The sequence below is a fragment of the Orcinus orca genome, chromosome 3, assembly GCF_937001465.1.
Source record: "Orcinus orca chromosome 3, mOrcOrc1.1, whole genome shotgun sequence".
NCBI classification, from domain to species: domain Eukaryota; kingdom Metazoa; phylum Chordata; class Mammalia; order Artiodactyla; family Delphinidae; genus Orcinus; species Orcinus orca.
The window spans coordinates 142,426,721-142,451,957 of NC_064561.1; the positions used below are offsets into that span (position 1 = coordinate 142,426,721).

The 25,237-nt window shown below is 36.2% G+C and overlaps 1 protein-coding gene across 25 annotated transcripts in view; it reads left to right on the top strand.

Moving 5' to 3' along the window:
* The window catches only part of SLC38A9 (solute carrier family 38 member 9), a 137,478-nt gene that overhangs the window by 16,769 nt on the left and 95,472 nt on the right, over positions 1 to 25,237 (top strand). For 24 of the 25 annotated variants that reach the window (XR_004486147.2, XR_007476420.1, XR_007476421.1 and 21 more), the window contains one exon: positions 4,216 to 4,363. Coding sequence is in view for 6 of the 25 variants with exons in the window: in XM_004275147.4 (XP_004275195.1) it covers positions 4,251 to 4,363 (113 nt within the window). In the remaining 19 variants the exon portion in view is untranslated. Of the gene's footprint in view, positions 1 to 4,215; positions 4,364 to 25,237 lie in introns of those variants that run through there. The other variant, XM_033437862.2, reaches the window with a different exon arrangement.

Sequence of the window (25,237 nt, forward strand, 5' to 3'; positions counted from 1 at the left end):
GCTGGGCACGGGCTTCCTCTAGTTGCAGTGAGCGGGGGCTACTCTTCGTTGTGGTGCACGGGCCTCTCCTTGTGGTGGCTTCTCTTGTTGTGGAACATGGGCTCTAGGCACACGGGTTTCAGTAGTTGTGGCTCACAGGCTCTAGAGCTCAGGCTCAGTAGTTGTGGCGCATGGGCTTAGTTGTTCTGAGGCAAGTGGGATCTTCCCAGACCAGGGATTGAACCCATGTCCCCTGCATTGGCAGGTGGATTCTTAACCACTGCGCCACCAGGGAAGTCCCTGCTGATAGCATCTTAGCTACATTTACCTATATGGATTCTGTCCTTTTCCTCTTCCCCTTTTGTGTTTCTGTTGTCTCAAACTATCCCTTTTTATATTGTGAGTTTGTTACCAAATTGAAATTTTTTTCTATTCCCCCCCTTTACCTTTCCACTATAATAAAGTGTTTACAAACCTACTCTAATAAAGAGTTGCAATTTTCTGATTTCATATATTTATCACCTTACTCAAAATGCTGTGTACTTTTGCCTTTTAGTTTCTGGTAAAACAACTCCTTTCAACATTTCTTATAAGACAGGTCTAGTGTTGATGAACTCCCTCAGCTTTTGTTTATCTGGGGAAGTCTTTATTTCTCCTTCATATCTGAATGATAACTTTGCTGGATAGGGTATTCTTGGGTGAAAGTTTTTATCTTTCACGGTATTTTGAGAATATAATCCCACTCCCTCCTGGCCTGTAGAGTTTCTGGTGAGAAATCTGCTGACAGTAAAATGGGGGTTCCTTTGTAGGTTATCATCCTTTTTCCCCTGGCTGCCCTTAAAATTTTTTCTTTGTATTGACTTTTGTTTTGTTTTGTTTGTTTGTTTGTTTGTTTGCGGTACGCGAGCCTCTCACTGTTGTGGCCTCTCTCGTTGCGGAGCACAGGCTCCGGACGCGCAGGCTCAGCGGCCATGGCTCACGGGCCCAGCCACTCCACGGCATGTGGGATCTTCCCAGACCGGGGCACGAACCCGTGTCCCCTGCATCGGCCGGCGGACTCTCAACCACTGCGCCACCAGGGAAGCCCTGTATTGACTTTTGATGATTTTAATATAATGTGTCTCGGAGAAGGTCTTTTTGCATTGAGGTAATTAGGTGTTCTCTTAGCTTCATAGATTTGTATATCCAATTCCTTCCCCAGGTTTGGGAAGTTCTCAGCTATTATTTCTTTAAGTAAACTCTGTTCCCTTCACTCTTCTGGGATACTCACTACCCTAATGTTGCCCTTCCTAAAAGAATCGGATAGCTCTTGTAGAATTTGCTCATTAAAAAAAAAAAAATCTTATTTCTCTTTGCTCTTGTATCATTTCTAGATTTCTGTCTTCAAGCTTGCCAATTCTCTCTTCCATTTGGTCTGCTCTATTTCCATTGCTTTCTGCTTCATTCTTCATCTCATTTATTGAATTCTTCAGCTCTAGAATTTCCGTTTAGGTCTTTTTTAGTTTCAATCTCTTTGTTACTTCTGTTCATTAATTTTATTCCTGAGCTCATTGAAACTGCCTTTCTACAAGAAAACTTGTAGCTTGTCGAGTGTCTTCATAACAGCTATTTTGAATTCTCTATCAATTAGATCACAATATTGCATGACTTTATGTTTGGTTTCTGGAGAATTGTCATCTTCTTTTTGTAGTGCACTGTTACTGTGGTTCATGGTGCCTGATGAGCTGTTTCTCCGCAGGCACACTTGAGCTGTTTCTCCGCAGGCACATTTGAGCTGTTTCTCCACAGGCACATTTTTTTTTTTTTTTACATTTTTGCTTGATTATAATGAGTTAAACAGATTAGAAATTGAGGCCTTTCTTTTTCTTTCCAGTAGGTGGTGCTATAGCACAATCTTTTGGTTTTTCTTACTTGAGCCAACACTGGTTATATATTTGAGCCCTTACTCTCCATCGTCCATCACCTTTGTTAGTGGCATTACCCTGGGTCCTCATTATTGCTTCTTGTGCCTCCAGCGTTGTTGGTGCGTTGCTTCTGCTACTGTCACTGGCATCATCAGCCAGGACGGTGGACTCTTCCTTCGCATCCAGGATCTCCTGAGTCACAGACTCTGACACTGCAGGGGGGAGGGAGACGAAAGGGAAGAAGAGCCAGGATTGCATGGGCACCTTTGCTGTTTTCAGTGTTGTAAGGTTCTACGTCTCTGCCTCTGTGGCCATGGGGGCTGTTGAGGCAGGAGTCATGTGCCCTGCCTCCCCTGCTGCTACCCAGTACTCTGGGGCTGCAGTCTCAGCTGCTGTAGCCAGAGGGGTAGGATTACAGGCACTGCCTTTGCTCTTCCCTTGGTTTCTCCCTCCCTCAGTTCCCCTCCTCTGTGTGTTCCAGTCCACTCACTTGTAGATGTACAGATGTGTGGGATTCTCCAGCATCCTAGTATGTTGGGCAGAGGCACCTTTGTTGTGTTGTGGATGTTTTACTGGTTTACTGGTTGAAGGGGAAAGATAAAGGTAGCTTTTTATTCTACCATGTTGCCAACGCCCTCTCTTCAACTTTAAAATGCATCCATTGAGTTTTAAATTTTGGCTATTACATTTTGTGTTACTATATTTTTTCTTTTTTTTTATTTATTTAGGCCTAAACATTCATTCTGGTCCTTTTCAAATATGCTGTTACTTTTTGAAAATGTCCACTTTTTCCTTTATTTGTTTAAACATAGGAAGCATAATTATTTTATAATCTTATTCTGATATCCCTATAGTTGAAGTCTTTGTGGATCTGTTTCTGCTATTTCTTCTGGTTCTCACTAATAGTACTTTGTTTCTTTATATGCTAGGTTATTTTTGACTATGTACTGTTCATTGTTCTTGAAAGATTGTTAGCAAGTCTTTTGAGGCCTAGGATCAATCTTTTCTGTATCCTCATAGAAAAGATTTACATTTGCTTCGGCCAATTGCCTATAAGCTCTACCAAGCAAGTAACCTGAAATTATATTCACAGGTTTAAGTGTTCTTTGATCACCTTGCAAATCCATATGCGGTGCAGTTTGTGGTATATAATATTTCCCTCAAGCACGCGCACGCACACACACACACACACACACACACACACACACACACACACACACATATACAGGCTGTAGTCATTGTCAAGAAAACTTGTTTGTTATTCCTTTGTGAGGGAGTGAGGCACTTTTACTTCTTGTTAACTCCTAATCTGATGGTAAAGTTCTTTGTAGTCCCAGCTGTATGGGAAGTACGGAGAGGAGATGATTTCTTACTACAGTCGTTCCTTACTTTGGGTGAATCTTGGGTTTTGTCTTCTATTTTCTTAATACTTCACAAGGTCTTGAAAACCTCAGCCCAGTTTCTCCTGGCACAGCAAATACCCTCAGAGCAGAAGCAACTTCATTGAGCTACTTACTTTCTAGGTTCCTTAAATTCACCTGCAAATGGCCTGCTTTTCCTTACTAAAAGGTGCTTTTCAAAAATTTTTAAAAAATATTGTATCCAACCTGCTGTATAAAAAAATAAATTAAATTAAATTAAAAACAACAACAACAACAAAGATTGTAAAGGGCTTCAAGAGGTCATATTGTCCATCACCCTACCTCAGCTGTGCTGTACATACTGTAACAGTATTAGAAATTTAAGATGACTTCCTTTATACCTGACCAACCTCTTAATTTTTTTTTTAACACACTGACTCCTATTTTCAATTGATGTTTAATTTGTATTATATTCACTACTTTTTAATTTTTCTCTCTTATTGGTTTAGGAAACTTTTAAAAGATCTTCACAAACACAGCTATTTTATTATGTTGAAAGTTTTAATGTTTTGATTTCCAGCTGTCATCAGCAAAGTTTTAATATATTTCACAGACAAAAAAATAAATAAAATGAACGTATGAGATCTCTGATTTAAAAAAATAATAATAATATTTTATCCAGTATTTTTAGTTGTTTTCTGCAGGAAAATGAGTCCAAGTAGCCTAATTTATTTTATTACTGGAAATGGATTGCCCTGCTTCTTTTTTACTAAGCTGAAAAATAAGCAGTAACTCCATTTCAACTTAACAGGTTTCTGATAATATAAATATTTTAGGCATGTAGCTCATTAAGATATCTTCAGCAAATTCCTGTGTTTTTTCAATTTCTTATGCATGCAAATATATTACCTATTAATAAAATATTTTTTAAATTAAACTTTAAATTGTTTCTCTTTTCTGATTTATTATAGGACTGATTTCTTCAGTGCTTAGAGTCTGAGAAAAAATGGCAAATATGGATAGTGATTCTAGCCATCTTCTCATCCCTGAGGTAGATAATGAAATAAATCCTGGACCTATGAATATCCAGTTTGATTCATCAGATATAAGATCCAAAAGGTAAGTGTTTAAAATAAAATATTTATTTTATAATTAAGGTTTTTAATTATTAATATACAACTAATTATAACCAAATATATATAACTTTGATTATAAAATATCCAGTTTCTTACAGGATCTGTATGTTTGTATGTGGTAGAGAATAAATATAAATACTCTTTTCTCACTTATATCTGACTTTTTATACTAAACTCCACTTGTCTGTCAGGGGTGGTTGGGAAGTTTTATGAAGTAAGATGCATATAACTCATTTAACAAATATATATTGATTATCTGATTTGTGCAAGGTAATATGCGAGGTGCTGGGGATAGAACAGTAAAAGTAATACGTAATCCTTACCTTCATTGAGCTTAAATTCCAGCAGATAGTTTAAGATAAGTAGGGTTTAAAATTTGTTTCATTGCGTACCTGGAAAACCCAAAAGAATCCACTGAAAAATTATTATAAATAATAAGACAATTCAGTAACGTGGTTGTTTACAAAACAGGCAAAAATAAATAGCATTCTGATGAGAAAATATAATGAAGAAAAAGATAAAATACATAGGAATAGCCTTAAGGATGTGCAAAATCTATATGAGAGAAACTTTAAAATACTACTGAGAGACCTAAAATAACATGTAGAATATTTCTTCAAATCTGAGATGCTGATTATAAGTTGTGCTGCTTTTTTTTTAACTATTTATTTATTTATTATTTATTTGGTTTCGCCATGTCTTTGTTGTGGCAGCTGGGCTCCTTAGTTGTGGCATGCAAACTCTTAGTTGCGGCATGCATGTGGGATCTAGTTCCCTGACCAGGGATCGAACCCGGGCCCCCTGCATTGGGAGTGCAGAGTCTTATCCACTGCGCCGCCAGGGAAGTCCCTGTTGTTTTTGTTTTTAATATAATACATAAACTGCTACCCATACCTCTGATGGAACAATTTCTTTGGACTTCGAATTTTATTTTGATGTTCACTAGAAGAACTCTTGTAATTATAAAAATAAAAATATAAACAAAATATATCGGTTAAGATATTACAAATCTGATTCTTCGCATATAGAGTCTAATTCTTCTGAATCACTTTTTGACTTGCATTCATCAAAATCAGTGTTTTTTTTCCTGCCCACACAAAATTGTCCTTAGTATCACTGAGAACATTGATAGTGTAACATTTCTTGAAAGAATTTTCTTCCTAGTCACTGACACTTTTTAGTTTTGATGCTTGCACTTTCCTGATCTTACCAGAAGGTGTCACAGAAAGCTTTCTAAACACTGTGGCTCACATTTCTTCCTTAAATGGTCCCTAAATGGTTTGATGACTGAAACGATCACAGGTGACAGTTACCTTCGTGCCACCAGAAATAATTACTTTCATGACTGCCACCTGGCTGACAGTGATTAAAAGATGTCCTGAATTATGAGATGCATCCATATTTTAGAAATGATTAAATGTGCATATTAGAATTAATAAGATAAGACATGTAACAAAAAGGCATATACTGGTCTCAGTAGGGAAGACTCTAAAATAAAATGTCATGCTCTTTAAATTTTAATCTGTAAAATTAATGTGATCTGCCCCTCACCAAAAAACATGCCAGCAACCAATTCCAAAGTTTACATGGCCCAACAATTTCATTTCTAAGCATTAATTTGCAATGTCAAATAATATATGCACAAGGTTGTTTAATGCACTATTTTTTATAATAGCAAAAGTTTGAAAACAACTAAAATGTCTTTTCTTATAGGACTGGATAAATAAATTATGGCACATTGATACAATGGAATATTTTTCACCCATTGAAAAGAAGGAAGTGGCTTTATTACATATCAAAATGGAACAAGTCTTCAACTTATTTTGTTAAATGAAAAAAGTGAAGTGCAGAGCAGTGTATATAGTATACTACCATTTGGGTAAAAACAACATTAACAAGTTATATATTATGCAAATATGTATAAATGACTCTGGGGGAATAAATGGGAAACTGTAAGAGTGGTTGCCTCCTCAGAAGGAAACTGAGTGCTTGAGGTGGGACGTGTGGCAGATTACTATTTGGGAAATGCCCAACTATTCATCAACCCCACCTCTTTGCCAGCGGAAGCCTAACCGTGTTAAGGGTCAAAGTAGTTTCCAGTCCAGGAGATGAAGGAGGATTGGTTTAAGCTAGTCTTGATAATCCCATTTCCATTTTCCAGATACTTAATTTTTTAGTCTTTTTTGCAGCTAGAGCAGTGTGAAATTTATCACATGAGAAATTTATCTTTGTCATTTAAGGTGGCCATCAGAGAAGATAATGAAATGAATCTTGTAATTTTCACTTATATGTTCCAATATCAGTGAATACAAGGACTAATGAATGCTGATTAAATGCTCAGGATTTTCTTGAAACCTCTAAATTCTATGATAAATAATTGACCACTGTGACAATAGAACATAGGTCATTAAAGTGTATTCCACTGCAGTAGGTTGGCAGGAGTTCAAACAGTTCTCTGAGAATTTGTTTAACCGTGTAGGTTAAATGGAAATATATTTTCTATAATGAAACTTGTCAAAATAAGAGGGAATCAACTATTTTCAATCAGGATAACTATCTAGGTAAGCATGTTTTAAGGAAGGCAAATATTTATAGGGGTTTAGCAGTATTGAATGCTAATTTACTTGTGAAATAATTTCAGAAACTTATTTGATGAGGAAAAAAACAGGAGTACCTTAAAACATTGTTATTTCACTTTATATACATAAATCTCAGACACAGTGAGGGAAGTGTCTTCAATTAGAAGAACCAACTTAGACAACTATTTCCAAAACTTCAGTCATTTTAGAGTCACCTTATGACTTTGGTGATATCCCAGTACCACCTGTGTAATATTATAATTTAATATTTTTTTAAATTTATTAACATTGAAAAATTAGGGTTAATTTAGCCTCATCTTCATGTATTTGTGAAATGAAGTATTGTTTATACTTTTTTCTAATATGCATTGCAGTAAATACCAAGTAGTTAAAATAGCGTTTATCCTTGTGCTACCTAAAATCATCTTACATATAACACATTTTTGGAAACTGTCTTAGGCTGTTAGAATATAAAGAACAACATTTGATAATTTTAGATTGCTTATCCTCAGTTTAGTTTGTGGTTGACTTTATCTCTTCCACTAGGTGGCAGTCAAAATCATGTTTTGGTTCAAATATAAGAATTTTAAGAACTGCTTTGGACTAAAAGATAACGTGCTGGACCTGCTTATCATTTTGTTGGACCTGGGGTCTAATTAGACTTAGGTGGAAGAAGGAGCTTGTCACTGTAGAGGAATGATACATGTCATAATTATTTGGATTATTTAGGGACCTTTTGCAAACTATACAAATCCACTTTTCCCTCTGCATGCCTCCACTCACCTCCCCTCTCCTCCCCTCCCCTCCCCTATTAGTTTTTTTTACCTGGTTTGGGGTGGAGTGAGGAATGTGGGTGGCAGGACAGGAAGGTTTAGAAATCTGCTATACTGTATTTGATAATATTCCATTGGCAATCACTGGTCTTAGAGATTGTTTTCCTGCTTTTCCCAGACTTCCTGGTAACCAAATATTAGACCTGGTATTCAGGATTGCTTCATGCTTTGCTGCTACTCTGGGATTATGACCTTTGGGAGTTGACCACTCCAGCCAGCCTGAAACCAAATTGTGAAGTGGTTAATTTGGCTTTGCACTTCCCTTTTTCCATTTTCTCAAACTCTGTTTCCTCTTCCTTTTTTCCCAGGACCTAGGGCTTTCTTGCTCCTCTCTACGTGCCCAATTTTTCTCAGGGAATTCACTCAAAAATTTCCTCTAGACAGTGCTTTGTAAGTTATACTTTTTCTTCCTCCCCTTATTCACTAGTGCTTATCTGTCCTATTCGTGCAGGGCTTTCTTGTCTGTTTAGGTGTTACGATGGCAAACAATCTGATGTGTCAAAGACCTACTCTATTACTTTTCCATGGCTGTTTGCATTTTAATAAGGAGAATCCTAGAATATAAAAGCCTAACCTAGGGCTTCCCTGGTGGCACAGTGGTTAAGAATCCGCCTGCCAATGAAGAGGACACGGGTTCGAGCCCTGGTCTGGGAAGATCCCACATGCCGCGGAGCAGCTAAGCCCGTGCACCACAACTACTGAGCCCACACACCACAAGTACTGAAGCCCACGTGCCTAGAGCCTGTTCTCTGCAACAAGAGAAGCCACCGCAATGAGAAGCCCGTGCGCCACAATGAAGAGTAGCCCCCTCTCATTGCAACTAGAGAAAGCCTATGCGCAGCAATGAAGACCCAACACAGACAAAAATAAATAAATAAAAGCCTAACCTAAAAGTTAGATTTTTCTAATTGATAACATTTCAAGTACTCTGGTAAGCCAGTGGGGTAGAGGTAGACATTGAAAATAGGCAGTTCCGGGTGCCCTTCAAACATACTAAGCATGCTTATGGCCCCTTTTTTTTTTTTTTTTTTGGAGTGTCTACTTGTCTACACATCTGTAAACTGGCCTCTCACTTTCATCTGTCAATAATACTATCGCTGAATAGCAGGCTGAATTGATTCTTTTTGGTATTTGTGGTCCTGGGTCGGGGGGCGCATAACAAAGTGAAGAGTTTATCTATTAATGTGCCCTGGACCAATAACACTGATTATTGAGGCTTGGTAGTTTCATAGTTGGGGATTTATACAGATCTAGAAAAGTAGTTTTCCCAGGAGGACTGGTTTCCAGAGCTGCATAAATTGCATTTTGAGGAACTTGCCATCTATGTTAAATAGACAGGACCAGGGCCCTTAACCATTTATCAGTGCCATGGAGATGATACCAACTTGCTGATTGTATTACAACTTCTGTACCCTTCCCTCTCCTTCCGCCTTTTCTCCCTACTCTCTTCCCTCTCCTCTTTTCTCTCCCTTTTTAGTCCACTTCTCTAACCTCTCTTCTCCCCACTCTCCACCATTATTTTTCTCCAGTGGAACTCTTTTTGCTAAATGCTTGAAGAGAGCAACCCTGGCCATGGATTCAGAGATGCTTTATATCTAACTAAAGGGACTTCCCTGGTGGTGCACTGGTTAAGAATCCTCCTGCCAATGCAGGGGACACGGGTTCAAGCCCTGGTCCGGGAAGATCCCACATGCCGTGGAGCAACTGAGCCCGTGTGCCACAACTACTGAAGCCCATGTGCCTAGAGCCGATGCTCTGCAGCGAGAGAGGCCACTGCAGTGAGAAGCCAGCGCACCGCAACGAAGAGTAGCCCCCTCTCGCCACAACTAGAGAAAGCCTGCGCACAGCAACGAAGACCCTATGCAGCCAAGAATAAATTAATTGATTTAAATAAATAAATAAATAAATCTAACTATGGACTTCGTTAGAATGGGATCTTATTTCTAGTCCCATCAGAACCTTTTTATTCTCTCAAGTTCATAGGTTCTTTTACTTCTGTCTCTCTTTCCAGATGTCTTTGCTTAACTATCCTTTTGTATCCATATCTGCTTGCCTGAGTTGCTTCCATTTCTTTCCTTATTCTCTCTGGTCTGTCTGATTTTGCTGTTTCCTTCGTTGCCTCTAAACTAATGCTTTATTTTCTTCCCTTTCTTCCTCCCTCATTGACATTATTTGGACAAGCCTGAAGAAAGAGGGAGCCTAATGAGTTTGACCGGTGCTCATTAGCACCAATCAAGTGTGTTTTGTTGGGAGGAAAGGGTATGAAGAGTTGAGCTAGCATCTTTCTCTGTCTACTCAGTATTATAACATCTCCAAGTATATAGTTGAAAAGGCTTTTAGTGTGTAAACCAAAAAAAAATAATGCAGGGGGCTGCAAATAAGAAAAGAGTTTATTGGGGGGGGGGTCTTAAAATTACAATTCGGGAGACACAGATTTGGGTAATCCTGAAAGAGTGTTCTGAGGAAGAGAAAGAGTCAGGGGCTTATAAAGACAAAAAGCCACGAGGTTGTTAAAAATTGCCTGGGAAGGATTGTGATTTATCCTTAAGGAATCACAAGTTGTTTTAGGATAGGGGTCCTACAGGTAGATAGACTGTCACTAGTTATTTTAGGGTAAGGATCCAATAAGTATCTTGAGTTTCTGGCATATGTTCTGGATGACTTGCTTGTAAGGTCAAAAGATCACACTCCATCCAGGCTGAGACATGCGTAAGTCACAATTCCTTAATGGCTTCCCAGCTCCATTTTAGAGAGCTCTCAGCAATACCAACTCCATTTGGATTTTCCTTTCACAAGTAATTATACTATTACTGCAAAAGCAATGAAACCAATTGCAAATGTACAATAAGAAAACTGAAACTCCTTTTAACAAAGACTTAAAATCAAGTGTTTTAAAATTATGGAAGCACATGAAATTTATGGATCTTGTTAAAAGCCTAATGGATGACTGTAACCCAAAGATAAGGAACTGATGTAAAAATAACATACTGAGATTATGTATCTTTGGCTTGCCTATTATTTTTTAGTCTTAGTCTGAAATTGTCTCCAAAAGGCTATTACATTTGTTTCTCTGGCTTCTTTTTTTAAGATTTCTTCTTGCAATCTGTTCTGTATTCCTTTGTCACAAGGTATGGTTTCCAAGATCTTTTAAATATTAAGAGAGAAGTGAATGCCTCAACATTTTAAGTGAGGAAATATGTTTTCTATACAGTAACATAGAAAATTACTTTGGTGTTATACTTAATTTTAAAAGCCTGATTCATTGCAACAGCATCACACTTCCTCATTTTTTCTATTTCAGTTAGTTTATAATTTATCTTGGCATGTTCTCACTACTTCAATTAAGGTTATTTCTCTCAAATTTGAATTTGAATTCCAACAATTCATATCTCATATTTGAATTTGAATTTCATCAAATTGAAATTTGCATTTCCTCAAATTCATATATGACTTGTTTATTCTAACACGAGTTTTTATATCTACCAATACCTCTGATTTTTTATTTTCTTATACCTCTTCTGTAGAATAGCTGAATCTTCTCTTAAATCCTGTCTTATTCATTATAAATTGATGTAGGCATTGGTGTTCATTCTTTGTTGTTATGCCCTACAACTTACATATTAAAATTTATGTTAATTTATTATATTACTTTTATTTTGTTTCTCCTTTATTATAGTTAGAGAATTATTTTTATTTTTTATTTTTCTTATAAATTTATTTATTTATTTATTTATTTTTGGCTGCATTGGGTCTTCGTTGCAGCACACGGGCTTTCTCTAGTTTTGGGGAGCGGGGGTGCAGGCTTCTCATTGTGGTGGCTTCTCTTATTGCAGAGCATGGGCTATAGGCGCGCAGGCTTTAGTAGTTGCGGCACACAGGCTCAGTAGTTGTGGCTCACGGGCTCTAGAGCGCAGGCTCAGTAGTTGTGGTGCACGGGCTTATGGCTTTATGCTTTATGGCATGTGGGATCTTACCGGACCAGGGCTCGAACCTGTGTCCCCTGCATTGGCAGGCAGATTCTTAAGCGCTGAGCCACCAGCGAAGTCCCTATTTTTATGAATATTTTCTATTTTATTTACTTCAGCTTTATTGAGGAATAATTGGTCTATTTTATTAAGGCTAGTAAATTTGAGTGTTAAAAATAATTGCTTAAAAAGAGGGCATGGTCCTTAAACGTTGCTAGTGGGATTGAAACATGGTATGGCCACTCTCTTTTCCTTCCAGTTTTTTGAGATATAATTGACATCCAGCATTGTATAAGTTTAAGGTATACACCATAATGATTTGAGTTACATACATTATGAAATGATTATCACAATAAGTTTAGTGTACATCCACCATCTCATATAGATACAAACTTTAAAAAACAGAAAAATTTTTTTTCCTTATGATGAGAACTCTTAGGAATTACTCTCTTAACAACTTTCATCTGTAACACAGAAATGTTAACTATATTTATCATGTTGTACATTACATCACTAGTAGTTATTTATCTTGTAACTGAAAGTTTGTAGCTTTTCACTGCCTTCATGCATTCCCCACTCTCACCCTGCCTCTGGTAACCACAAATCCAGTCTCTTTTTCTATGAATTTGTTTGGTTTTGAAGTATAATTGACATACAACACTATGTTAGTTCCCATTACACAACATAGTGATTTGATATTTCTGTACATTTTAAAATGACCAGCACGATAAGTTTAGTTACGATCTGTCACCATACAAAGATATTACACTGACTGTATTCCCCATACTATTCATTTCATACCCGTGACTCCTTTTGCAACTGGTATAGCCACTTTTTTTTTTTTTTTGGTATAGCCACTTTTGAAAAACAGTTTGATAATTCTTAAAAATGTAAATATAGAATTATCATTTGACCTAACAATTCCACCCCTAGGTATATACCCAAGAGAATTGAAAACATATGTCCACACAAATATAAAGAAATGTCCATAACATTTATAATAGCCAAAAGTGGAAACAATCCAAATGTCCTTCAGTTGATATATGTATAAACCAAATGTGATATATCCATACAACAGAATATTATTTGACTGTAAAAAAGAATTAAAATATCAATATATGCTACAACATGTATGAACCTTGAAACCATGCTATGTGAAAGAGGCCACACAACAAAAGACACATATTGTATGATTCAGTTTATACAAACTATTTAAATTAGGTAAAGTCATAGAGACCGAAAGCAGATTAATGGCTGCCAGGGGCTGAAAAGAGGGGTTAATGGAGTCCAGGATTTCTTTTGGGGGTGATGAAAGTGTTCTAAAGTTGATTATGGTGGGACTTCCCTGGCGGTCCAATGGTTAAGACTCCCTGCTTCCACTGCACGGGGCATGGGTTCGATCCCTGGTCAGAGAACTAAGATCCTGTATGCCTCATGGCAGAGCCAAAAAAAAAGAAAAAAACAAAAATTGATTATGGTGATGGAGGCACAACTTCATAAATGTTCTAAAAACTATTGAATCGTACATTTTAAGTGGGTAGATTTTATGGTATGTGAATTAATATCTTAATAATTTTTTTTTTTAGTTAAAGAGGGCATGGGGGATTTCTGCTTACAACAAGGGCAGATTAAGGAATTTGGACCAACCATCTTGCTGAGAATAACTGGAAAAACTGACCAAAAAAAATTTTTTTAATCTGCCTAAAGACATGGGAGAACTGATAAAACAATGAAGAATAATGGGGTCTAGATCAAGAAGAAGGAGGAAACAAGAGAGGGGAGTCCAGCATTTCCTCAAGGGTATCTGCCAATTCCAGTTTATTAGCTGAATGACTATTAAATTGACAGAGCTTTCAATAGCTTTACAAGGCTAGAGGGAGAAAAACTGGAATCCAGGGTTCACTAATAGTAGGTAGGCCCCATGCAAGCTTTAGGTTGGAAGCCCTAAGGTCTATAAGCCTAGAAATATGAATGAACTGGAAATAGAATGGCCTTCTTTCAGGGACTGTAGCTCAACTTTAACTCATCTCAATCCTTAAAACTGGATTATGGTAATCTAGGACTGCTAAGTGTCTCAAATTGGCTCCCAAAAGCAAATGTAAACCCTTTCTAAAGAAAATAATATTATTCTAGGCTTCAACTTATACTGTTTTCTGTATACTAGAATTTTATTAAGTATTATGCCAGGTACTTAATCAAAAATAGCTAGGCATAAGAGAAGATGAGACAACATGATTAGAAATTAAGAGACTTGATACACAATAGACAGATGATCCAGACAATGGAGTTATCAGAAACAGACTTTTTAAAGACTATGTTTAATATGTTCAGGGAAATTGAAATAAGGTTGAGAATTTTGGCACTGACTAGAAATGTAAAAAAGAACCAAATTCATGGAAAATATTTATTGAATAAAAAAATAATGGAAAATCTGAAATTAAAAACTAAAAAACAAAAAACAGTAACCTAAGGTAAGAAATTAATCAATGATGAAAACAAATCAAGGCAAGGATGTAGAACAATGGGAATGATCATGCAGTACTAGCGTAAGTGTAAATTAGCATAATCACTTTGGAAAAGGGTTTGTAATTATCTGTTAACGTTGAGTATACACTGTTTATAATCAATAGAAATGTGTGCACATTTCACCAAAAGCCATGTACAAAAATATAGATTATGAGTTATTCATAGGAGTGCCAAACTGGAAACAACCCAGATACCCACCAACCAGGAATGGTTAAATAAATTGTATTTTCATGTAATGGAATATTACACAGCTATAACAGTCTACAGCTGCACGCAAGAATATGGATGAATCTCAGAAAGATAATGTTGGCAAAAGAAGCTAGACAGAAAAATACATATTGTGTGATTCCACTTTATGTAAAGTTCAAAAACAAGTAAAACTAATTTTGTGTGTGTGTGCACCTGTGTGCACGTATGTGGGTCTACACTCATTTGAAAATATACTAGAGTGTTAACTGATTATTTCTAATGGGTGGTTTTTATTTTCTTCTATAACTTCTATATTATCCTCATACAAAAACAATGTACTACTTTTATAATGAGAAAAAAGTTATTCAGAAAATAAAGCATTCCTATAATTTAGGATAAAAATAGTATATACAAAATGAAAAACCCATTTTATTAGAAACAATGTTTAAATCACCTGTGCTTCTATAGGATGATACAAATTATCTTTTTTCTCTACTTAGGGGATGTTTCGTTATTTTGTTTTGTTCTTGTATAGAGAATATTCTGGGAAAAAAAGCATAAAGAAATATATTCCCATCACATAGAGGCAAGTGTTGTTAAAACATTTTAGTGTATTTTTTTCTATCCTTTTCTATGATATTTTATGAGCTCATATACTATATACAATTTAATGTGCTACTTTTTCAGTTTAAATTTCTGTTGAGTGCTGTTGTTACTTCTGTAAGCTATTCCCAAGTTGCCAGCCTGCCTGCCTACCTGTTTCTCTTGTTCTCTGCTTCTGTCCTTCCCTCTCTACTTCCTTCCTCCCTTCCTTTTGTTCTTGTATTCCTTCCTTTTGTCAGTAAACATTCACTGAGTTCTTTTTTGGTGCCAGACACTTTGGGAAAGGAGATAGACCCTCAGCAAAAAAAAAAGGACGGGAATCGCTATGATGAGGGGTTATAAATATTTGGCTTGTTATGTATATATACAAACGCACACACATATATTTTTTTTTCTTTTTAACTCAGTACTCAATTTTCATTAGGAAAAAAATACTGATTTAACCCATCCTGATCCAGCATTACAAAGAACCCATGGGATCATATCCCAGCGAGTAACTATGCTGTAGAGTATGGCTAAGCCCAGCCAGGAGTAGAATGAGGTTGTCTGTGGTACTGATGGCTAGGTGCTTTGGGGGTTTCGGTGCAGGCATTGCTCTGTGTAAGAACATTCAGTGGTCTAGGGCAGGAGTCAGCAAACTTTTTTTTTCTGTAAAGAGCCAGATAGTAAATATTTTAGGCTTTGTGGGCATATGGACTCAATTTTGCCATTGTGGAGTGAAAGCAGCCTTAGATAACACGTAATCGCACAGGGCTTGCTGTGTTCCAATAAAACTTTATTTATGAAAACAGGCCATGGACCAGATTTGTCCTATCTATCCTTGGCTACCAACCTCTAGTCTGCAAGGAGAGACTCTGGACTCAGGTGTAAGCAGCCATAGGGACTGGTACTTCTACTGCTGCGACCCCTAGGATACCTCTTGCCTTGCTTTTAGAGAAGTTAAAAAAGTGAGGCCCACTCACCTTAATTTCACTCCACCCTCACAGTTGCTTTTAATGAAGTTGTTCTAATCAAAGTAGCCTTTTGGACAACAAAACAACCTCCAGCCTCCCCCTGAACCTCATGCCCTTGCAGCAAGCCTAGAGTTCTTTGGCAAGGTCATCCAAGGATTTTAACTGCCATAAACTTTAGAGATAGTGACTGAAGCTAGGAGTGATAAATAAGGGGTAAGTACAAGGTTTCAAGGAATAGTAAAAAGTTTTACAATAAAAATTATTCTTAAGAATCACTGAAATGTCCCATAAAGCTGTAAGCAATTTTCCATATTCTTTCTGAATATCATTTTAAATAAATATGTATTATTTAAATATATCATAATTTAACAATGTTTAACCACTTAATGTTTTATTAAGCTGTTTACAATTTTAATTATTTTAAATGGTGCTTTGATTAGCAGCTTTCTACATATCGTATTTAAACCATATTTTGATTCCTTCTGATAGACTGTCAAAAGTATAATTATTAGAATAAAAGGATGTAAAGCACAATTAAGGTTCTTGATATATATAGCCAAATTGTTTTCTGGAAAGGTTGTACCACATTATACTCCTACCAGCAATATGTGAAAGTTCCTGTTTCAAAATCCCCTTTCTAGCACTGTTTATTTTCTTTTTTACTAAAGCATCTTATATTTTGTTTATAAAACTTTACTATATGTAAAAGTTGGTAAGAGCCAGTTGGCAGCAGGTTTCACGTTGGACACTTGCCTTTATCAGTCTATTCTGTTATTTTGGGATTGGTTTGCGGAGTAACATGTCATACAACCAACAATGGATTGTGGTCAGACTACTACAGTGTTTGCCGTCTGGGTTGAAAATACAGCCATGGTCACCTGAAAGGCCAGTTTGTGTAGACGATTTGTTGCTGTCTTTCCAGTGGCAAAGCAGAAGTTCTCTTAGCCCATTTACCTTTCTTGGGAGCCATGATAAAGACCTCTAAGGCGTGATAAGTAGTATCCCTTTCTTAAGTTATGGAAGAAGAATAAGAAAGAGGCTCCTTTTCTTGTAGTCTGTTTAAAGAGTAGATGAATTTTTGTTTTTTCAATTTTTAGATAACAGAATGAAGATAATGAAGAAAGCAATTTTAGTGTTCATCCGAAGAATCATATGTATATATTAAAAATAAGATTTATCTTAATATATATACTTAATGAAATATTTACCTTCTTTCATTATGTTTCAAGTTTTTTGGCTTTTTTTTTGTGTGTGTGGTACACGGGCCTCTCACTGTTGTGGCCTCTCCTGTTGCGGAGCACAGGCTCTGGACGCGCAGGCTCAGCGGCCATGGCTCACGGGCCCAGCCGCTCCACGGCATGTGGGATCTTCCTGGACCGGGGCACGAACCCGTGTCCCCTGCATCGGCAGGTGGACTCTCAACCACTGCGCCACCAGGGAAGCCCACGTTTCAAGTGTTTGAGGAAATTTTAGTTAAAATGCTGGCCTGGCAATTTTCTTCCCTGCTTTTTTTTTTTTTTCTTTTCTTTTTAATGGGGAATAACTAGGTTTTGAAACTAGAAATTTCATTTCTTTTCCAGAAATTCTTTTGGTAGATTTGTGTAACAAGGAGAATAATAATTGGCATGACATTACAGGTTGAAGCCTACAGTGTCTCTGTAATTTATTTGTTTATAGTTAATATAATTATTTATAACTAAGTATATAATTAAGTATATCTTAATTCTAATTTATAAGTAAGTATTGTTAATCTTCCTTTGTGGAATGTCAGTCAGTACGTTCCATTGGAACTGCTTTTTCTAGATAGAAGATAGGATGTGGTGATGCTGGTGTTGTTATTGTTTTATATCAACCTAGTGAAAAACTAAAGAACTGTTATGTTTGTATTTACTTACAGGTGCTTCTAGCATCTTTGTTGAAAGTTCCTGATGTTTATATAATTCTTTTAGCCTCATTCCAGTGCTGATACTAAAAACAAAACAAACAAAAAAACCCTTGTATTTCTGTTACTGATCATTTTGTAACCATGAAAGAAGAGATTGATTGTTTTCAGGACAGTAGAATTAAAACAATTTATATGTTTTTAAAAACCAAAATTTGAAAGCATGAATTGCATTGAAAGAATTTTTAAATTCATTCTTAGCAGAATCTGCATTTAATTAAACATATAGTTTAATTAGGCCTGAGAATTAATATTCAGGTCAAGTTCTTTGTCCGTATGTCATTAATGAAGATGTCTACTCATGGCTTAGTAACAGCTTAGAATTCTAAAATAAAGAACCCATAACCTTCAACCCGGTGTTTATTAACATTGACTTTTTTCATATCATCCTCATCAGTTAAAAAAATAATAACAACCTAAAACTTTGGGACTGTATATATTTATGTGTGTGTATGTGTGTTCGTTTGCAAATTATATACATGTACTTCTGTACTTATAAATTATGTATATTATAAAACATAAAAATAGAAAATTTTAAATTATAAGATGTAATGATCTTGATAAAATTAACTTTAAAATTTTATCTATTAACAGTACATTAAAACTTTTGCTTTCACTTTATAATATTAACAGTAACAATAGAATATGCTTTATTATTTTTGAGACTCTTATAACACCTTGCCACAATAGTAATTCAAGCTGATTTGAAATTCATTTCTGCTCATCCTACAATTATGTGGAAGTTTTTGTTGAAATTTGCCTGGTTAAATTTATCCTCCCTGATATGACTCAGTTCTTACATTTAGTGATTGCTGTGCTAGTTTGTGTATTCTGCTATCCCATGTTATTTTTAAAGTCCAAAATACTCCTGTTTTTAGTGGCTTAAAACTGTTAATTTGGAAACAGCCAGTAGCTTTGTTCACCTTTCTTGGTTCTCTCTCCAGTCTATCACCCGACCTCTCCTCTGCTTCAAAAAAAAAAAAAAAGCATTGATTTAGAGAGAGCCTTCAGAAAGCAGCTGATCTCTTTGCTCGGGGAAGGGGAGAAATTAATAGAATCATCCTTCCCAGGTTAACTGGGATTAAAATCAAAACTGTTACAACCCAGTGGCTTCTGGCCAGAATGCAGGAGCTGCCTAGCTGGTCTGAAAGCTCCATTGGAGGGGAGCTAAATACAATACTTCAGGAATGTCCTTGTTTTTCTCGACCAATTATTCCATGTCTATAAAACTGCAGTTTTGAGTTTTTATTGGTGACAGACATTATTTTCAACAATAAAATCATGTAACAATGGAAACATTTTTAAACATCCATTATCAGAATATTCTCTGTATATTGTGAGTTCTTTTAAGAGCAACTGCTTTCTCAGTCATTGTTAAAATATCTTTACCTTGAAGGGAGATAGATTAGATATGTGGGCGGCTATTTTGGCTTTTGATACCTGCTGTGTACTTATGTAGCATACTGTTGATAGCCACAGTCATCATAGAAGAGGTCAACGAATTTGGAACAGTTGTCTTTTTATAGAAGAAAAGTAGATAATTCGTACTTAAGTTTGACAAATTTTTAAGATATTTTGCCACAAGATAACCAGCAAATTTCTGTATGGTACACAAGATTTTTTCAGTCCCTCTTGGTCTCATTACTAAATTTTGAAAGAATATGTTACTTTAAGATTTGTTTTTAAAGTTCTTTTTACCATATGATATATCATATATACAGAAGAGTGCATGATACATATGTTCAACAACAAGGTCTAGAAATTAGCTGCACCTCAGAAGTTCCCCATGTGTCCTTCACCAAGCACATCCCTCTTCCTCCCTACAGGTGATCACTCTCATGACATTTGTGTGATCATTTTCCTACTTTTCTTTATAATTTATTGTCTGTGTATCCCTAAATACTGAATTCAGCTTTACCTGTTTTTGCATCTCATGTAAATGAGATCACACTGTATGTATTCTTTTGTGACTTTTGTTTAGCATTATAATTTTCATCCAAGTTGTATGTAACTCTACTTTCATTGCCAGTGGTTTCTAGCATTTTATTCTGTAAGTATCTGCAGTTTATTTATCCATTCTACTTTAGAACATATGGGATGTTTCCAGTGTGGGGCTCTTACAAAGAATGCTTCTGTAAACATTAATATATGTGTCTCCTGGTATACATATGCAAGAACTTTTCTATGATATATACCTGGGAGTGGATTTGCTTGGCGGTAGTGTATGTGTATATTCAACTTCACTGGATAGCGCCAGACTGTTTTCCATAGGGATTATACCAACTTACATTCCCACTAGAGTTTCCATTGCTCTACCTCCTACTCGTGCTTCATATTGCGAGATTGTTAAATTTTCACCATTCTGATGAACATATAGTGGTATCTCATTCTATTTTTTTCCAAGAGATTGAGGTTGGTAAAATGTTATTAATGATTACCGGTTGTGGGATTATAGGTGATTTTTATATTTTTTATTCTTTTAAAATATTTCCTATAGTATTTACACTTACTTCTTCAGCTACCATTTCATTGCTCTCTTTCCTTTTTATGGAAAATTCCTTGCCAGGATTATTTGTGCTCGCCATACCACATTTTCCTCTTGAACCCAGTTCAGACAAGCTTTTTTTTTTTTTTGTGGTACGCGGCCTCTCATTGTTGTGGCCTCTCCCGTTGCAGAGCGCAGGCTCAACGGCATGTGGGATCTTCCCGGACTGGGTCACGAACCCGTGTCCCCTGCATTGGCAGGCGGACTCTCAACCACTGCGCCACCAGGGAAGCCCCAGACAAGCTTTTGTTCTAACCACTCCACTGAAACTGCTCAATGCAGGTTACTAGTGGTCATTTCATCGACTAGTCCGCATCTCATTTGACTTAGCAGTAGCACTTGACAGTCATTTTCTAACCCTGAAAAAGTCTTTAATTTGCTTGAGGATACCACAATAAATTGATTTTCTTATAGGTTGCTGCTTTTCATTTTTTATAGCATTTGATACTTTTGATTATTGCCTCTCATTTCTCCCCCAGATTTTATTTAAAAATTTTTTAAACTAAAGAAAAGTTAAAAGCATTATCCTTATAATTTTTTATTAACTTTTTTTCTGATTATAAAAGCAATACAAGTTTTGATGATCATACTGTGGTTATATAAGATGTCATCATTGGGGGGAACCTGCGTGAAGTATATATGGGAGCTCTTTGTACTATTTTTTCAACTTTTGTATGAGTCTAAAATTATTTCAAAATACATTTATTCACCACATTTTATTGAGCTCCTACGATATGCCAGATACTATTCTAGCCCCTGGGAATATAGTAGTGGCCAAATTGACAAAAATCCCTGCCCTCATGAAACTTATATTTACTGGAGGTAATCAATAATAAATAAGAAGTATGTATTATGCTAGGTAGTATAAATGCTAAAGAGAAAAAGTAAGGTAGAAAAGCAGAGATGGTGCATAGGAAATGACAAGGATAGAGAAGAGGGGTTGAAATTTTAGGTATGGTGACAAGGATAGCCAAATGCCTCATTGAGAAAGGGGACCTTGAGGAAGGACTTGAAAGAAGTAAAAAAGCAAGCCATGAAAATATTTAAGGAAGAGGGCTTCAGAGCCTTTGTTTATACCTGAAATTATTAACTAAGGTCCTAAAGTAGGTACATGCTTGCGGTGTGTCGGGAATGGTGAGGAAACTACTGTGGTTAGTGTGGTAAACAATGAAGTCCTAGAGGTGGGGTTGGGGAGAGGTAGCAGAGAGCAGTTTGATACATGAATCAGGAGTTCAGACTGAAGATAATAGTTTGAGTGCCATCAGCGTACACATGATATTTAAAATTATGTAACTAGATAAATCCACCAAGAGATTGAGTGTAGACAGAGAAGAGAAAATGTCTGGATTAAACTCCGGGTTACTCTGACATTTAAGGGTTGGGGGTTTGAGAAGGAATCAGCAAAGGAGACAGAGTTCTTCCCTTTAGGATTATGTCTTTGTTGGCATGTGAAGTCCTCCATGTACTAACCCAGGTTTACCTCATCTCTTACTACTTCTTTTCTCACTACTTATAGTTTTAAAAAATATATTGTGCTCATTTTCTGGGTTCTTTCTACATGCTTTTCCATTCTTTGAAGCACTATTTCTTTCCTCCTCTTCCCCATCCCTGATTAACTCCTTTATATCTTTTAGAATTCACCTCAACAATAGCTTCCTCAGTGGTCTGCCAGACGTGGTTTAGTTTCCCCTTCTATGTACTGTACACATACCCAGCATCACACAATCTTCTTACTCCCATTATTGCTCATAAGCACTTTCTCTCTTTTTCTATTTTTCTTTCTGGATTGGAATTGCTTACTTATGTATCTCCTCCAGTAGATTATGATCCTTGAGGTTCTATGTCCTATTCATCATTTAACATTTAGCACAGTGCTGAATACTTGGTTGGCACTTAAACAATATTTAATAAACTAGAGAACCAATAAATTAATTAGCCATAATAGAGAAGAGCTTATACAGGCTTAGCCTTTGGAGACAGTGAAGTTGGAGTGTAGAGCAGGGTTTTTGTGAAAGAGGGTGTTATTTAGGCATCAGAGGAAGCAAGAAACATGTCGGCAAGCCAGAAGTTACCAATATTTTTTTTGTAGCAATAAATATCTAGGTACAATGGCTTGATTAACTTCTTTTCGGTCTTGTTTATTGAAAAGCTGCCTGGCAGACATAGTGTTCTACCAAGCAGGTAGATACAAGTACAGTGGGTTCATTATTTTGAATGTTTATTTGTATAAGATGTTTTGAATACTTGATTCCCTTTTCATTTTCTAGCAAACTACTCCAATCTGGCAGGTGTTTGAGAGTTGCAGCTTCCATAGAAATGTGAATAAAGCAATAGTTTGTTTCTTTTTTAATTTATTAATTTATTTATTTTTGGCTACGTTGGGTCTTCGTTGCTGTGTGCAGGCTTTCTTTTTAGTTGCGGCAAGCGGGGGCTACTCTTTGTTGCAGTGGGCAGGCCTCTCATTAACATGGCTTCTCTTGTTGTGGAGCACGGGCTCTAGATGTGTGGACTTCAGTAGTTGTGGCACATGGGCTCAGCAGTTGTGGCTCGAGGGCTCTAGAGCGCCAGCTCAGTAGTTGTGGCACATGGGCTTAGTTGCCCCGCCGCATGTGGGATCTTCCCGGACCAGGGCTCAAACCCGTGTCCCCTGCATTGGCAGGCAGATTCTTAACCACTGCCCCACCAGGGAAGCCCTAAAGGAATAGTTTTAAATGAAGGGTCTTCATATTGAGTATGAACCTTCTTAAGAGTCATGGAATTGTTATTAAACTTCAGAGAAGCATAACTCGTCAGTAGAAGGGTGGAGACAGATTTAAAAGCCAAAAACTTTTAAGGAATTTAAGGAGTGGAACCTAGAAAAGGTGTTAGGTAGAAATAAGGTTTCTTTGTTTATAAGTGTATTAAATGAAAATAAAGGGTTTTGAGTCACATTTTAAAATATTTTTTTAAATTTTGCTGAACGTTAAAAGCATTTTTTTTCTGTAGCATGACCATAAATATTTTTAAGGTGAGACAAATATAACCTCTACATAAAATATTATGATTTATTTTCAGTGTGGCACAGTTGAGCTACATTTCAAATGGGAAGTAACATTGATAGGGAGCACTCATGTGAAACTGTGTTCAAAAGAAAAAGCCCAAGTTTCAAAAAATGTTTTATTCTGAATATTGTCCTCTGTATAGTTTTAAAAGTGTTTAAAAGTGTTTTCAGATCCAACTAAAGTTCAATTTAGAAATATAATTTATATTTTTGCTTTCTCAGATGAAGCTTTAAGCATATGTTTCTAATAATTCAGTTAAAATATGCTGGGTTGTATATTTTTTTAAAGAATCTGCATTGAAAAGATTCCAAAATATTTGTTTGAACAGGCACTCAGCATCTTGATGAAAACTGTTGGAAAAGAAAAACTTTCAGAGTCATTCTGCTCTCTGAGTACCCAAGCCAACTAAACTGGTACAGTTAACACTTCTGTAAGAGGCCAGGAGCCAAGTAATGTAGCTCTTCCTGGACTGCTTTTCAACAGGCCTTCAAGCCAACTTAGTGCTTGATATTAATACCATTGAATTTTCAGATAATAAGCTACAAGTAGAACATCTACAACTCTTTCTATCAATATCATACTTGTTAGTCTCTACTAGTAATCCTTGATTAGCTTAAATCTCTGCTTTATGTTGGCATTAAAGCTGTAGCTTTAATTTTGTCGGATATCATACTTATAAAACAAGAAGAGAATGCCCTGTAGAGTGTGACCCCACACTGTCTCCCAGACATAAATATTTTTACATTGCTTTTTAGTACTACTGAGTGTTACAGTAGAGATGTAAATTATTTAGAACACATTAATGCTTTGGAAGGCGAGATAGTTATCTCAGCCTACTAAATTTATAAGTAGGGATAGTTTATTTGGCCTCCGACCCTTTCGTTTTCATTGTATCCCCTTGAGATTTTTTGATACCAATGAATTCATTTAGCAGTTATATGCTTACTATAGGTAGTATGTCATGTTGATCTCTGTATCCACATACTTGCTCTAGTAAGTGCTCTTAGATATTTGTTGGATTGAACTAGAAAGTACCCACCAAATTTAGATGCTGTGATGGAGAGTAAATAATAAAAGAAAGATTCAAAGATTCTGTATGCTAACTAGAGAGACTAGGCTAAATTTAATTTCTCTAATATCACAGAGTTATTTGGAAAAATAGCATAAACTAAAATTCTAGTCACTTGGTTTTTCAAGTGCTTCCCACAAGATTAGATTAACAGTGTCTCCAAAAATGGTTACCATACTTTAATAACTTTTAAGCTTATTTCAGAACTGTAAATGTAGAAGACTTATGTGGAACCAGTGATAAACCTCCTGGCTTCTTTCCCCTTTCTTATTTGGATCTGTGTATAATCTGAAATAGCAAATTATATACAATTTGGGAGACAGTGTCATTTGTGACTTCAGGGGATCTGAGGAATGCAGTCATTTCATGAGCTTGTGCCAGATCTTTCCATTTTGGGTAGTTTATTAATGGAAAGAAAGCAAATGGAGGGAGTTTCAATAAGGAACTGAATGGGTTAATGACTGAAAATGATTATTGAAAACCATAATCTGCAGTTGATTGGGACATAGTTATGAGGAGAAAGCATACGTATAAATAGTAACATAATGGTATGTTACTGAAATCTAAGAAAAGTAGAATGAGACAAAATATCTCTAGTATCTTGATGTTCTA